Consider the following 15359-nt stretch of genomic DNA (forward strand, 5'->3'; position numbering starts at 1 on the left):
AACCGTGGTAGACAAAATGTAATGCCACAACTCTTAGTGCTCATCAGGCGGGGCGCTCCCCAGTTCAAATATAATTATTTTGGGGGTCGCGGCCTGAAAAGGCTGAGAACCAGTGTGTGACCAGAGTGATCAGGTAGGGCGTTTATTTATTATACGAAGAAAAACAGTTAAAATATGGAGATAAGAGGTTTCTGGCTGACAGCGAAGATATGGCTTACTTATGATTGCATGGTAAGGCATTCACCAAATATTCGAATATTCGAATATTCAAAGTCACTATTCGATGTTGTTCACCAAAGTCGAATATTCGCTTATTTTATTTTTTTTGTTTGTTTTTTGTTTTCTCTTAAAAAATATATATAGTTAATGAAGCTTGGCTAGATAGGAAGTCATAAGAATGAGTTGTCAATGCCCCTGGTGGATGAATTTGTTATTGCTCTATACCAGGGGTTCTCAAACCTTTTTAGGCCGTGACGCCCAAAATAAATATATATATTTGAACTGGGGACCACCACCCTGACAAGCACTTGGAATTGTAGGTATTACATTTAATGTGACTCGGTTCCGCAGATAAATATTGTGAATAGCAGATCTACATGCTCACAACGCCTCGCAACGCGAGGCGTTGTGAGCATGTAGATCGGCTATTCACAATGTTCGCTCGCCTCTTGCTTACTTAATATTGGACAGTTTGGCCAGTCCTGTCGAATATTCGACTATTCGAATACTTTGAGGTCGAATAATTCGAATACTAAAAATCGTGAATGCCCTACTGCATGGTATAGTATGCCACATGTCTGACCAATTTTGATGGCATAATATAGTAGCAGGCCTACAGGCATATTTTACCACTTTGCATAATGTGGCATATTTTTGGCATCGACAAGCAATCCTCACAGGCCCATGATGAGGCATATATTCACTAGTGTACATTATGCATTTTCATAAGTCACACACACACACACACACACACACACACACACACACACGAAAATTACCCGTGATTTATTGGATGTATATTTCATGTTTATTCTTTTTTGATACAGAAACAGGAACAAACATACAAAAAAAATACCAAACTATTAAACATGTTACCTCAAACAATGTCTACTTTTATAATTCACTGCAGCAGCGATGAATGGGGGCAATGATTTGATTCCATATGTCTCTCCCATGTTTTGTAAGCAGTGAACAATTTAAAACTACTAATATTTCCATCCACGCTCATGACATAATTGAGGGCTTAAAATAAAATGACAGCCAACCACTTTATAACAGTGGTTCTCAAAGGACCCAGGGGTCCTTGATTAGGCCCCAGGGGGTCCCCAGCAAAAACAGTTAATGCATCAAAATCAGTTTAACCACATTTACCCATATTGTATATACATCGGCTAAATGCTAAATGACTGATCGTTTGGAACAAAACATGACTGACTGTTCTCAAAGTGCCTTCCTTGTCGTGGGTACTAGGGGGTCCCTAGCAAAATGTATTAACGCAATCATTCTAAAACGGCTAGCTCCATTCCTTCATTCTGATTGGCTGGGTTCCCTTTAATTGCTGTGGTATATGAGACTATAATCCACACCTTGAATCAGTTTATATCAAACCCAGGTGCGTTATTTCTTTCCACAGTGTTCCACAGTGCACCAGGCATGTGGTTACCTGTATGTTATAACCAGAGATGGGAAGTAATTAAGTACAAATACTTTGTTACTGTAACAAAGTACGTTTTTCAGTACTTTGTACTTTACTGAGTATTTTTTTTATTTTTTTGGTCCTTTTTACTTTTATCCGTTCATACTGTATTACAGTATGTACACGTGTATGGAAACAAATGGAATCATATTGTCATTGTCGGGAGGAAACCTGGTATGTCCAAAATCTTCCTTTTTTTGTTATTATTTTAAAAACAATTTAAAATTGTGAAAATAGCCGATCTACAAGCACACAACGCCTCACACCGCGAGGCGTTGTGTGCTTGTAGATCGGCTGTTTTCACTACTTTTGTGCGACACTTTTGTATGACGAAGTAGGGCTTTCATTTACCAAACATACACATTTGAAACTTGGAGATACAAGGTTTCTGCTCGACAGTGACCAATTTTGGTCCCATCTCAGTTCTATTGAATGATCCATCAAATGAGGGCCCGCAGCCTCACGGATATCAATCTGGGGGTCAAAAAAAAAGTTTGAGAATCACAGAGGGGGTTCCACCCTTACGGCAGTGGTTCTCAAACCTTTTCATGTCAAGGACGCCTAAAATTCATAATGCATTTGGCCCGCGGACCCCTGTCTGAAGAGGTTTTGTTCCACGTACCCCTTGTAGATCTGCTGTTTTTGAATAGTCAACATATCGTCACAGAAACCTTGTATCTCCAAGTTTAAAATGTGTATGTTTTTTTTTTTTTCATAAGGTAAAGCCCTGCTTCATCATACAAGACTGTCGCACAAGACTAGTGAAAACAGCCAATCTACAAGCACACAACGCCTCGCGGCGTGAGGCGTTGTGTGCTTGTAGATCGGCTGTTTTCACTAATTTAAATCATTTTCAAAATGATAAATACAAAACGAACGGTTTTGGAGAAGATACAAGGTTTCCACCGAACAATGACGATATACTGTCAATGGATTAAGTGGTTGAAATGATTGTGACGCCATGTTAACCCAGTGCCAAAACCGAACATGTTCGGTTTTTTAAAACGTATTACATATGCCAAAACCGAACATGTTCGGTTTTTGAAAAAAAAAAAAAAAAATGAAAATTTAAAAAAAAAATTATTTTTTTTGGACCCCATCAAATCTAGTGAACATGATTTCAATCGCGATTTTGCATGTTCCACCCCCATACAACCCCATCTAACATACAGGGCAGCCATGTTTGTTTACATAACATGTAAAACATAATGGCGATTATCTCAAGAATGCCTGAACGGATTTCCAATCGGATTTTTTTGTTTGAAAGCTGTGAACAAACTGCACAAATCCACTCCAATGCAATCCAGGATTGCATTGGATTTTTTAGAGCTCATTCTTCTCTGTTTTTTTCCCATGCATGAGGTGTGCAAGGTTTAATCATGGCTAAGTTCACGAAAATAAGGCTTCTAAAATGCTTGGTAGCCAATAGCTAACTTCAAGCTAACTTCATCCTCTTCCTGTACATGCACAAAGGAAAGTGTTCAGGCAAGTCATGGCTGCAGGGCTTCTGCATATACCAGCATATCTCTATGGGATTTTCTATGGCACCTGGGGCGCCCTCTAGTGGTGAACGGGTGGCACTAAAAGAGTTAACTACTTTAGCTGGGGACCGGTTCTGTAACTCTGGGAGGGTAGGCCTACAAATGGAACCAAACGGTTCCTTTGTGTTCTATTCGTACACTCTCTAGAGTGTTAGACAGTGGCTTAAGGCCATTACCGATACAAGGCTTTCATTCATGCATTCATTGATTCGTGAGGCTTCCTTAGTACCTACTGGTGGATTCTAGCAGTGTTGATTTCGTCGACTAAAACTATGACGAAAAATGTTTGTCGACTGCGTTTTTTTTTCACTGACGAAAACTAAATAAAAACGAGACTAAATATATTGACAATTTCGTCAACAAAATAAAAACTAGACTAAAACGTTAGGGATGGACTAGTGCTGAAGAGTAATTTTATGTTTGGTTGCTCTCAGGTGTTCTAAGCTCACAACGCGTCGTGCTGCGACGCGTTGTGAGCTTGTAGATCTGTTATTTTCAGCACACAAACAAGTATAAAATAAGTCATTACGATGCCATCAAGGCCTGCCAAAATACATTTTAGTCGACTAAATCAACTGTAGATGCCCTCCAGGCCCAGGGCCTCTCCCCATACACACCCATTGTAACTTCATACTCCATTTTAACCATGATAGATTCATTAAAAACCCCATTATATTTTCTGGTGACTCATACTACCCTCCTAATATGTGAGCAGGCCAAGTTTTTTTTTTTTTTTTTTTTCAATAAGCTTTTTCATTTATTTTTAATAATTCTTTGGGAAAATGGAAAAAATGTTATACAATAAAACATTATTAAAAAAATCAAACCTCGGTTCGAAGTGAAGCGGTGAATTTTTATTCTATGTGTTCTAGAGCTATGCAATCTGTGTTCTAGATCTATACATTCTGTGTTCTAGATCTAAACTTTCTATGTGCTTTAGTTCTATATTTTTATGAATTCTGAATGAGTGAATGATTTTGTCTGGAGGGCCAAATTGGCATGTGAAGCTTGACCAATCCTCAATTGGTCAAGCATGCACGGGACATGTACGGGACAGACAAAATGTACGGGACAGACAAAGCCACACCTTGGAAGCGGCTTTCACCGCTTCAATAAATGAAAAAAGTTATCGAAAAAACACGGCCTGCTCACATATTAGGAGGGTAGTATGAGTCATCATAAAAGCCTGATTTAACAAAAAAATAACCAAACGTTTTTTTGAAAGTGAACTATCCCTTTAAAGATTTAAAAGTTACAGGCCAAAAAAGTGAATCAGCCTGTTTGTCTCTGTCTTTTTTTTTTACTTTTTTACTTTTTTTTTCTCCTCCTTTTCTTTTGGAAAAAAGGGGGGCAGGGCTAGAATCCATCAGTAGGTCCTAAAGAAGCCTCATGCAAAAATGTGTCCCTTTCATCCGCTTCCTAACGGTACAATGTCTAAAAATGGCCTTAAGCCACAGGACTATATGGGGGTCCTTTGAAATGAAAAAGGTCTGAGGACCACTGTGTCCCAGAGAAGCTCCGGAGGCCCAGCGGAGAGTCTCTGCGTGATGCGCTGAGAGCCGGAAGCCTCGCTCTTAGCGGCGAAGAGTAATGGCCGTGGGCAGCGGCCAGAGGTCATCCTGGAACTGGTTACAGTTGGGGTCCCCCCGGATTTTGGGCGACGCCGCGATCTGGATCCCCGTCAAGGGGTTGACGCACCAGCACTCGCCCCGCTGGCCGTGAGTGGACATGTTGCACTGGAGAGAGAGAGAGGGAGAGAGAGAGAGGGAGAGGGAGAGGGAGAGGGAGAGGGAGAGAGGGAGAGAGAGAGAGAGAGAGAGAGGGAGAGGGAGAGGGAGAGAGAGAGAGAGAGAGAGAGAGAGAGAGAGAGAGAGAGAGAGGGAGGGAGAGGGAGAGGGAGAGAGAGAGAATGGGAGAGAATGAGAGTAACAGAGAGAGTGATGCATACCAGTGGTGTAAGTAACTAAGTACCTTAACTACGTTTACTTAATTACTGTACTTAGGTACAATTTTTAGGTATTTGTAGTTTACTTGAGTATTTCCAATTTCCAATACTTTTACTTCTACTCCACTACATCTCGGATCCAAATATTGTACTTTTACTCCACTACATTTATTTGAAAACTTTATACTAGTTACTTTGCAGATATAAATTATTATATTATTACTAGCTCATACCCTGCCAAAAAATCAACTTCTATAATAAAATCGACTTTTTAACTATGGCCTTCCCCGCCAATCGACTTTTATTGACTTAAAAAAAAAAAAAAAAATTGGACCTCCAACAATGTACTAGGCATGATCGCGATCGCGAAATTGCATATTTAACCCCCATACCAACCCCATCTTTCAAACATGGCAGCCATGTTTGTTTCATTTGAAGAAAACATAAGGGCTGCTATCTCCTGAATGCCTGAACGGATTTCCAAGCGGATTTTTTTGTTTGAAAGCTGTGAAAAGCGTGTACATGCATAGTGCATCATCTGTGCACGAATTCGTACACCAGCGTGCACACTATTCCTTTAACCCTTTGGTGGCGAAACGGCAATATAAGAGGTCCCACTTTACATACGGCACCGAAGAAGCTAGAAAGATGCCTCAGGGCGACATGCTTGGCCAACTGGCCATATATATCGGACCAGTTACCCATATATGGAGACCCCTGCATGATAGTGTTATGTCAAAACATGCCCAGATATAGGCATTACCAAATATGGGCATTCCCAGATATGTCCTTAATATTGATGACATTGGGACAGGGATCTCCATATATGGGCATAAAACGTATGTTAATTAGTAAAGCCAAGCAGGGCCTTGGCGAGTTAGGGCCTGGGTTTGATGCCTGGGGATCTCCATATATGGGCATAAGGGGGTACCCTAACAGGGCATCTGGGAATGCCCATACTCTATATGGACATTTTATTTATGTTATCCTTTATTAATATAACTAGAAGCTCGGCCGGCCGAGCGTCTAGTCGGCGCCCTGGCCAACTCGGGAACAATGTAAATAGGGGATGAATGCCCCGCCCTTTAATGCAAACCCCATTATACCTGTTGTCATAGGATCTGTTTTGACCATCTGTTTGCGTTTGTCCATTTATGCCCATATATGGGGATATCTGTCTGTCTACGTCCATTTTATGTCCATATGGAGATCTCTGTAGGACCCGTTTTGACCATCTGTTTGCCTGTGTCCATTTATGCCCATATATGGAGTTATCTGTCTGTCTGCGTCCATTTTATGCCCATGTATGGAGATCTCTGTAGGACCTGTATTGACCATCTGTTTGCCTGTGTCCATTTATGCTCATATATGGAGATATCTGTATCTGTCTGTCTGCATCCATTTCATGCCCATATATGGAGATCTCTGTATCTGTTTGTCTGTGTCCCTTTATGCCCATTATGGAGATCTCTGTATCTGTCTGTGCCTCCGACTGTGTTGCAGACACAGTGCTGGTTCCCCCTTTAATGCAAACCCCATACCTGTTGTCATAGGACCCGTTTTGACCATCTGTTTGCCTGTGTCCATTTATGCCCATATATGGAGATATCTGTATCTGGCTTTTTGCGTCCATTTTATGGCCATATATGGAGATCTTTGACCATCTGTTTGCCTGTGTCCATTTATGCTCATATATGGAGATATCCGTATCTGTCGCGTATCGGATCGGGTCGAGGCCGGGCACTGCACTACCTGCTGCGGCGGGGAACGTGCGTGCCAAATTTGAAATAGGGAATGAATGCCCCACCCTTTAATCTATGCAGACACAGTGCCAGTTCCGGAAAATCCTGATGTCAGACATCAGAATCCGAACCTTTCGTGCTGTCATAAGAGCCGTTTTGACCATATGTTTGCCTGTGTCCTTTTATGCCCATATAGGAACAACAGAATACGTAACCATGGCATTTTTTGTTGACTCATGTGGTGTACGTGATCTCAGAGCCTTTTATGAAGTGATGTCACAATGAGTCAGCGCTTGCGCCGATTTCCTCCGGAACAGCCTGATGTCAACAATCAGCTCCGCATAAGGAGATTCCGAACGTGTTGCGCCGGTTTCGGAAAACCGCGAGTCGGGTCGGGTCGAGGCCCGGCACTGCACTCCGCACGGCGGCGGGGAACGCGCGTGCCGAATCTGAAGCCGGTGGGACGAACGGTTCTCGAGATATGCGGATTACAAACAGTCAGACACGCAGACAGACAGAGACTTCTCGCATTTATAGATAGATAATAATAATATAATACTATATGGACTTAATATTATCGTTTTCGGGGAAGGTAGAGTGTAGATCAGAGTAAAGCAGGCTCTTGGGGCAGTTAAAGGACAACTTTAGTTTTTTACAACAAGGGTTCATATTTTAGATTGTAATTAAAGAATATAAAAGATGAGAGTTACAATTATTTCATTTACTTCTTTCTATTGTTTTAGAGATTCTTATTTCAGTGGTTGGGGGCATGCGTACAAGTGGCTAAATAGGTCATTTTACACAGAAAAAGCCCATTCCTAAGATACAACGCAACCTTTCATGGTTGGATGTGACTTATTGGGGCTAGAAGTGTTACTGTAAATATCAATAAAGAAACTACTGGCTTATTGTGTCTAAAAAGACATATTTAGCCACTTGTACGCATGCCCCCATGCGTACGCATGCCCCAGATTTTAGCACGGTAAACGCGATAAAACAATAGAACGAAGCAAATGAAAACATTTTAACACTCACTTTTTCTTCTCTCTAATTACAATCTAAAATATGAACCCTTGTTGTAAAAAAACAAAGTTGTCCTTTAACATACATAATCCACTTTAGCCCTATTTTATACCTAGCCGATCTACAAGCTCACCAACGCGTCGCATCGCGACTTTTGGTACTTGAAGTATACATTTTGATGCCAACACTTTTGTACTTCGAGTAAAGTAAAATATTTGAGTACTTTTTCCACCACTGATGCGTACACAAACAAGAGAGGATGGAAAATACCGGGAGGGGAGAAATGCGTGGAGGGAATGTGTGTAGGGTGGGTGTGTGTTGGGGGGGGTCTTAAATGGTGCATGAAGTACAGTGGAGGGGCATCATTACATATCTCACTGTCGGACAGAAACCTTTTATGTCGCAAACTGTCACTTTACAAGAAAAAAATGTGTTCCAATAGATCCAATGTAGATATTATTAAATCACAAGCTCGTGTTAAAGGACAACTCCACCCTAAATCACTTCTAGGCTAATTTTCCTACTTATGTTGATCCAAAATGACTGTCCATGGGGTCTATTAGGCAGAAATGCCCCTGTTGTCCAGTTTCCCCAGCAGAACCCAGCAGCCCTCATAGCATAGAGTGGAGCCTATAAGCCTATTGCTTTTACTCTATTTATTGTGATCATTATGAACACATCCATGCCTTGGTTGTCCCACACAAGCCATCACACTCTGCTAAACAGATGTTATGCTTTTATGTGTTTTGCCAAGTTCCGGAAAAGATGCCCTGTGATTGACCAGTACAGTCACTTTGATTGGCAGTTGTGCCGAATGCTCACCCCAAAACAGGCTTGTGTGGGACAATCAAGGCATGGATGTGTTTGTAATGACAATTAGTAAAACATTCATGAAAAAATAAATCACTTTTGACCACAAGAAATAGTGTAAAAGTGTAAACTCTATGCTTTGAGAGCTGCTGGGTTCTGCTGGGGAAATTGGCCAAAAAGGGCATTTGTGCCTAATAGACCCCACGGACAGTAATTTTGGATCAATATAAGTAGGAAAATAAGCCAATTTTTGTGCTCTTACGAGGATGGAACTTAAGGCGTGAATTTATGAAAATGTTTAAGCTTGAAATATATGGACATACAGGGTTTCTGCCAGACGCAGATGATGATAATAATATGTTGGGTACAATTGTGTGTGTGTGTGTGTGTGTGTGTGTGTGTGTGTGTGTGTGTGTGTGTGTGTGTGTGTGTGTGTGTGTGTGTGTGTGTGTGCGTGCCTGCGTGCGTGCGTCTATCAGGGGCACGGGGGGCAATTATTGGACAAGATTGAAGGCTGGGACGGAGGGGCGGGGCAATGTCGGCCCAATAACAGCCCACGGTCAGGTCATACCCCCACCCACGACAGGCACATTTACACATGCAAACACGGGCGCACACACACACACACACACACACACACACACACACACACACACACACACACACACACACACACACACACACACACACACACACACACACACGTACACAAGTACACACACGTACACACGTACATACACAAACAGCGAGGCATGCCAGCGGACACACACAAGCCCCCTGCCGAGATCCCCCTCTTCCATCGGCCCCCTTAAAAAATGAGGTCATAATTGAAGCGGACACCGATTATGCCGCGCGTACGGGGGGGCTAGGAGATGTAGGAGGGGCGGGGGGGGGGGGGGGGGGGTTGATAGAGAAAAGAATGAAGAGTTTATGGGGGTGCGGCGGGGGGCGGGTTAGTCTTTCCATTTTCTTCCTTCGATGAGGAAGAACAAAAAGAAGTGACAGTTACGGTAATTACGCTTAGAGCGGAGGCGGGATGGAGAGTGTTATGGAGGTACAGTGTGCTGTGCCCTGGGAACAGAGTCTCCTGGAACCACAACAATGCTGTTGTTTGTGAGAGAGAGAGAGCGCCCATGAAAAGGCTGGAGGAACTAGACTCCTGTTTCCTTGTTTTTTACTTAGGAATAGCAATAGCAATATATCGTTGCATGCCCGGGCAGAATACTCTCCATATTTTAATTTTATTTTTTTATGTTATTTTTCTCTCTCCCCGTAAATTAACACCCGGGCCTAGTTGATCAAACTGCAGCGTCGCCACGGAAGCATTAAAAAAAATGTAATCCTACATACAATGTAGAAATACTCTGTTACAAGTATGTGTATTTCACAATTGACTTGAATATAGGTATAAAATAGGTATAATATAGGTATAATAGGGCTTATATTGGTTCAATGGATGTTTTGTCATTGTAATCGAAATCTGCAAAGCAACTACTGTAAACTAAACTTTAGTGGAGTAAAAAGTTACTATCTATTTGAGTAAATATACCAATACCACTGGACATGACAATGACGAGCAGGAGGATGAAGGCGTGCAAGGTGGTTACAGACCCCCCAGCCCAGGGCATGGGAGTGCCTGTCTGTGGCTAATCTCACAAACCAGAGACCAGTGCTGGGAAGAAAAAGTGCGTGCCGTGCACATCACAATCTACAAGCTTGTGAGCTTGTATAACTGCTATTTTTCAATGGTTTAAGCATTAAATAATTCTAATTCTGTTCGTCCCTGTCTCTGTGCCTGTCCGTGCTGGAAAGTAACTAAACAAAAGTGAGTGCCGTGGCGCACCCCTTAGGGGTGCAATGATGCCAGTCCAAGGGGTGCCTCAGAATACTTTTTGATTGCGACCGCCTAAAATCATGCAAAGCGGTACAGTATCAGTAAAGTCATGTCATCAACATGGATCTGTCCCATTTCCCATATTCCCTCCTGATTGCCTTCTAAAGTTTGTGTATGCGACCTGACGGTCGCTTATCTCCCGATTTAGGGAGTCTTTTGATTTGATTTATTTATTAGATCCCCATTAGCTTACTGTACAGTCACAGCAGCTACTCTTCCTGGGGTCTTACTGGTAATATTTGGAATTCATCAATATCACTTCATTTTAACCACTTCTATGCTTAGTAAAACAGGCCTGATTTGCATTGTACTTGAGGAGTTCTTTTTCCATCTACTGTACCTCAACTCTCTTCACCAAAAACATCAGATCTACAAGATCACAAAGCGTCACAACGCAAAAAAGTGGAAAACCCCTGATCTACTGCCTTCCTGCCTGACCCATGCTCTGATTTCTATAGACTAGTCTTGTTCCAGAGTGTTCTATATCCCAATTGGGAGCTGTACATGGTTTTCTGTGCCGCGCAGACGTTTTCCCATGAACTCTGGTTCTCTCCGCAAACACGTTTTATTGCCTTGTAACCCCGGGTTGCGACTCTGTTGCCTCACTTTAAGATGACAACATCACCCCATCTAAGTGGGGGAGGGTGGGTGGGGGTTTGGGGTGGGGGTTGTTGTAGGGGGCAATGTTGCCTCACCCATAATGATGACGTTACCCCCACATTCCTGCCGTGTGTGTGTGTGTGTGTGTGTGTGTGTGTGTGTGTGTGTGTGTGTGTGTGTGTGTGTGTGTGTGTGTGTGTGTGTGTGTGTGTGTGTGTGTGTGTGTGCGTGCGTGCGTGCGTGCGTGCGTGCGTGCGTGCGTGTGTCTGTGTCCATAAGGCCTCTCCTCACGAGAATAGTGAAACCAGAACAAATGGACCGTGTGGGGACATTGTTCTATACCCCATGAGGGATATAGTCATTTTAATGGTTAAAAAAAAAAGAAAATAAATTACAATAAAAACTATTAAAACAATCAGGTTGTTTCAAGGCCAAATCCAAGATCTCTCGCACATCCATCATGGAACTGCAATATGCAGACGACATCGTCGCCCACACAGAGACAGATCTCCACTCTCAGCTTTTGCCGGAGCGTACAAGCTCCTCGGTTTGGCCATAGACGTGAAAAAGACCAAGGTTCTCCATCAGCCCCCACCAGACTCCTCCATAACCCCACCAACAATAACAAACAACAACATGGTCCTTGGAAATGTGGACCAGTTCCCCTACCTGGGCAGTCACCTCTCCTCCAGGGCAGACATTGACAGTGAAGTAGCCTACACCATCGCATCTGCTGTGCAGGAGGGGCTTTTGCAAAGCTTTGCAGAAGGGTCTTTTGAAAACTCTGACCTGGCAAAGACCAAGCTGCTGGTCTATTGTCTGGTTATTCTGCCTGCGCTCCTATACGGTGCAGAGACATGGACCACCTACAGCCGGCACATAAGAGCCCTGGGGCTCTATTTTGATTGTCTTAAGTACCAGCTCTTATGCCTTAATTTAAAGGCCTGTCCATACTGTCTCCGACCACCAAACTTTTCGTCTGACGGTTCCGACTTTCCGACGTGCAGCTTTCCGAACTAATGCTTTTCAGGAGGTGCGAGTGACGTCATTTTGAAGTTGAACCGGACCTTTCTGGCTCTTCAGCCATCTGAGGAACCACAATAAGGACCTCCTGTGGGCGCTGGGGGTGTGTTCCCTCCTCTGCGTCATCAGGGGAGAGTGTTTTCTGCTGGTGTTTCAGTCCGAGTGTATCAAAGGGTGCGTTCGGAAATGCGCACCGGTTCTGGTTAGGTTTGATTGATTGAAGACTTTATTAGAAGAAGTTTGCGTAGGAAAAAGTACAGTTTCATGGCGGTACAGTTCACTGGTACAAGGTCTACTAAAAGGAGATCCTAGAAAAGACTAAGCTTATTTCCATAGGAAACCATTTAAGTATCTCATATAACATTGAATGACAGACAGAGGGTTAGGGTTAGGGTTAGTTTTAGGCATAGTTTTACTGAGGTTAGGGTTAGGGTTAGGTTTAGGCATAGTTTTACTGAGGTTAGGGTTAGGATTAGGGTTAGGTTTAGGCACTCACTACACTGAGCACACACCCGGTGCGCATTTCCGAACGCACCCTTTGATACACTCGGACTGAAACACCAGCAGAAAACACTCTCCTGCGTCATCAGTGCCCATACCCTAGTGGGGTTGGCGAAAGGGCCTTTCTGTGTGGAGTTTTCATGTTCTCCCTGTGTCTATAGGTAGATACCCTCACAAAAACATGCAGTAATCCTTGTCTCTATAATGCCCCCCTGGCCAGCCGGGGCGCCTGATGGAGGTGAAAGGAACCGGTTGGAATAACGTGTTCCTTCCAACCGGGGAAACTCCCCCCTGTCAGGTTATAAGAAGCAACCTGTCACTCCTCATGCATTGAAGGAAGCATGAGCTCAGTTCGGGGCTCTCCCCAGGTTGGCAGAGGGAGAGCAGAGCCCAGGATTACAGTTTAGGCAATTGGCACTGGGTGAAAAAATGGGTTGCAAAATCGTGGGATACAAATTTGAGAAAAAGATAAACGCAACTTCTGAGCGGCACGCAGAAATCCTCTACTGGCATGAAACCGCTCCATTCCCATTGAAATATGGGAATATCCGTGGCCAAATGCATTTCATGTTGGGGTCTTGACATGAAAATGTTTGAGCACCACTGACATAGAAACTTTTTTTTTTTCAAGAAAAACGGCACTCGGTGCCGCGCTGTGAGCTTGTATCTGCCCCCTTTTTGGTAGCACTTTTCAATAATGACCTGTTATAAATCATTTATAAACATTTATAAGCAGTTTGTAGATGAGTAATAAACATAAACAAACTGTTTATTGACATTTGTAAATGTTTACCCGAAACATTTATAACTGTTTTAAACATCATTTACATGTTATTAGTAAGGTATTAGTAAGTAGTAAACTAATCATGAATAAACCATTTATACACATTCGTAAATGATTAATAAATCATTTGTAACAAAAAAATATGCATTATTTATAAGCTATTTGTAGATAAGTAACTCATCATTTACAAGCTATCAATATACCTTGTAAAACATTCCTAATATATCTATAAATCATTAGTAGATGTTATCAAGAGCCCTAATGTAAAGTGAAGACTAGGTCGCTAGTTACTATGAAAACCTCCAGCGGCTGTCTGTCAGTCCCTCTGTCCCTCTGTGATTTTAGGGCAAAATGTAGATGTTTTCACAATGTTCGCCTCTTGCATACTAATATTTGACAGTTTGGCCAGTCCTCCTGTCGAATATTCGACTATTCGAATACTTAGAGGTCGAACGATTCGAATACTAAAAATCTCTATCCGTCAATGCCCTACCCCACAGCTCACCTGTTTGAGGTTGTAGTATCCCAGCCGGTCACAGTTGGGGAAGTGGAGCTCGTACAGGTTCTCCAGAGGACCGCGGTTATCCTGGAAGCTCATCTTGTTTATCTCATCCAGCACCTTGTCCAGCTCCTGCTCACAGGCACTCTGAAAGGATGGACAGCATAGAAGTAATACAAGAGTACACATACTGTATGCTTGATGGGGTGCATCTCTCCACTCCGACATGTCTCCTTTCCGACATGTCTCCATTCCGACACTAACCCTATCTCTAACCCTAACCCTAAACCTAACCCCTATGGGAGTGTCACCACTCCGACAATAAGAAGTCAATTTCGGAGTGGCGACATGTCGGAATGGAGAGAGCCTCCCGCTTGATGCCAGTGGTGCTCACCAGTGGTGTAAAGTAACTAAGTATATTTACTTACGTACTGTACTTAAGTACATACATTAATCTACTTTAGCCCTAATTGTAGATATGCTATTTTCAAATATTTTGTACTTTTACTTATGGTACTTTAAGAATATTTTGATGCCAATACTTGCCAATAATTTTGAATTCCGGACTTTTACTTTTCTACACTGCCGTATTGATACTTTTACTTAAGTAAAACATATGTTTTTTTCCCCCCCCACCACTGGTGCTCACAATCTTTCATGTCAAGCATCCACAAATGAATATGTATATTTGGCTGTGGACCACTTGACTAAAGAAAATATGATCAAACATGCAAATGTGGAGTGAAAACAAACTCACTGTGTACAATAGAATAAATGTAATTAATTGTAATTAATTACATTTAGGGGGGGGGGGGCACAAAGCCTTGTCTTTTAACCACGTTCGACCTGATGTCCCAACTTCCTATTTTGGGCATGACATTATAAGCGAAAGTTTCCCAAAATGCTCAAAAATTCTGAAAATAGCCACTGTCGGCTTACAGATTTTTTAATCCCATCGTACAATGACAATGGTTCCGAACTGAAAAAGTTGGTTTGCGGCCGGTTCGCAAGAACGAACCAAGGTTCCAAGAAAGTTGCCATCCCATAGGCGGGAAAAAGAACCTGAACCGGTTCTTTGCCGGTGGAAAATGCCCCTACCAGATTTACGTGAACACATTCACCACCAACGGTGTCTTAACACTTTGACGGCTATAGTTCTGCCATAACTTACTTACTGCCAAGGGCCTTTCCCTATGTTTTTACCAGATTTACAAGGGCTCCAAGGTTCTGATCACGGCCGACGAACATCTTTTCTTTCATGCGATGATCCATGTCTACAGAAAACAGGCCGTTTTGACCAA

General features: G+C 42.7%; 1 protein-coding gene across 1 annotated transcript in view; it reads right to left on the bottom strand.

Moving 5' to 3' along the window:
- Nucleotides 1–1004: 1004 nt before the first annotated feature.
- Nucleotides 1005–15359, bottom strand: part of igfbp2b (insulin-like growth factor binding protein 2b) — a 58544-nt gene continuing 44189 nt past the window's right edge. The window contains exons 3-4 of the mRNA XM_080753428.1: nt 14065–14205; nt 1005–4973 (exon numbers count right to left, since the gene is read on the bottom strand). Coding sequence (XP_080609554.1) covers nt 4812–4973; nt 14065–14205 — 303 coding nt within the window. The 3' untranslated portion in view covers nt 1005–4811. The remainder of the gene's footprint in view (nt 4974–14064; nt 14206–15359) is intronic.

The sequence above is a fragment of the Nannobrachium achirus genome (genome assembly GCF_963921795.1).
Source record: "Nannobrachium achirus genome assembly, chromosome: 22".
In the NCBI taxonomy this organism is placed as follows: Eukaryota; Metazoa; Chordata; class Actinopteri; order Myctophiformes; family Myctophidae; genus Nannobrachium; species Nannobrachium achirus.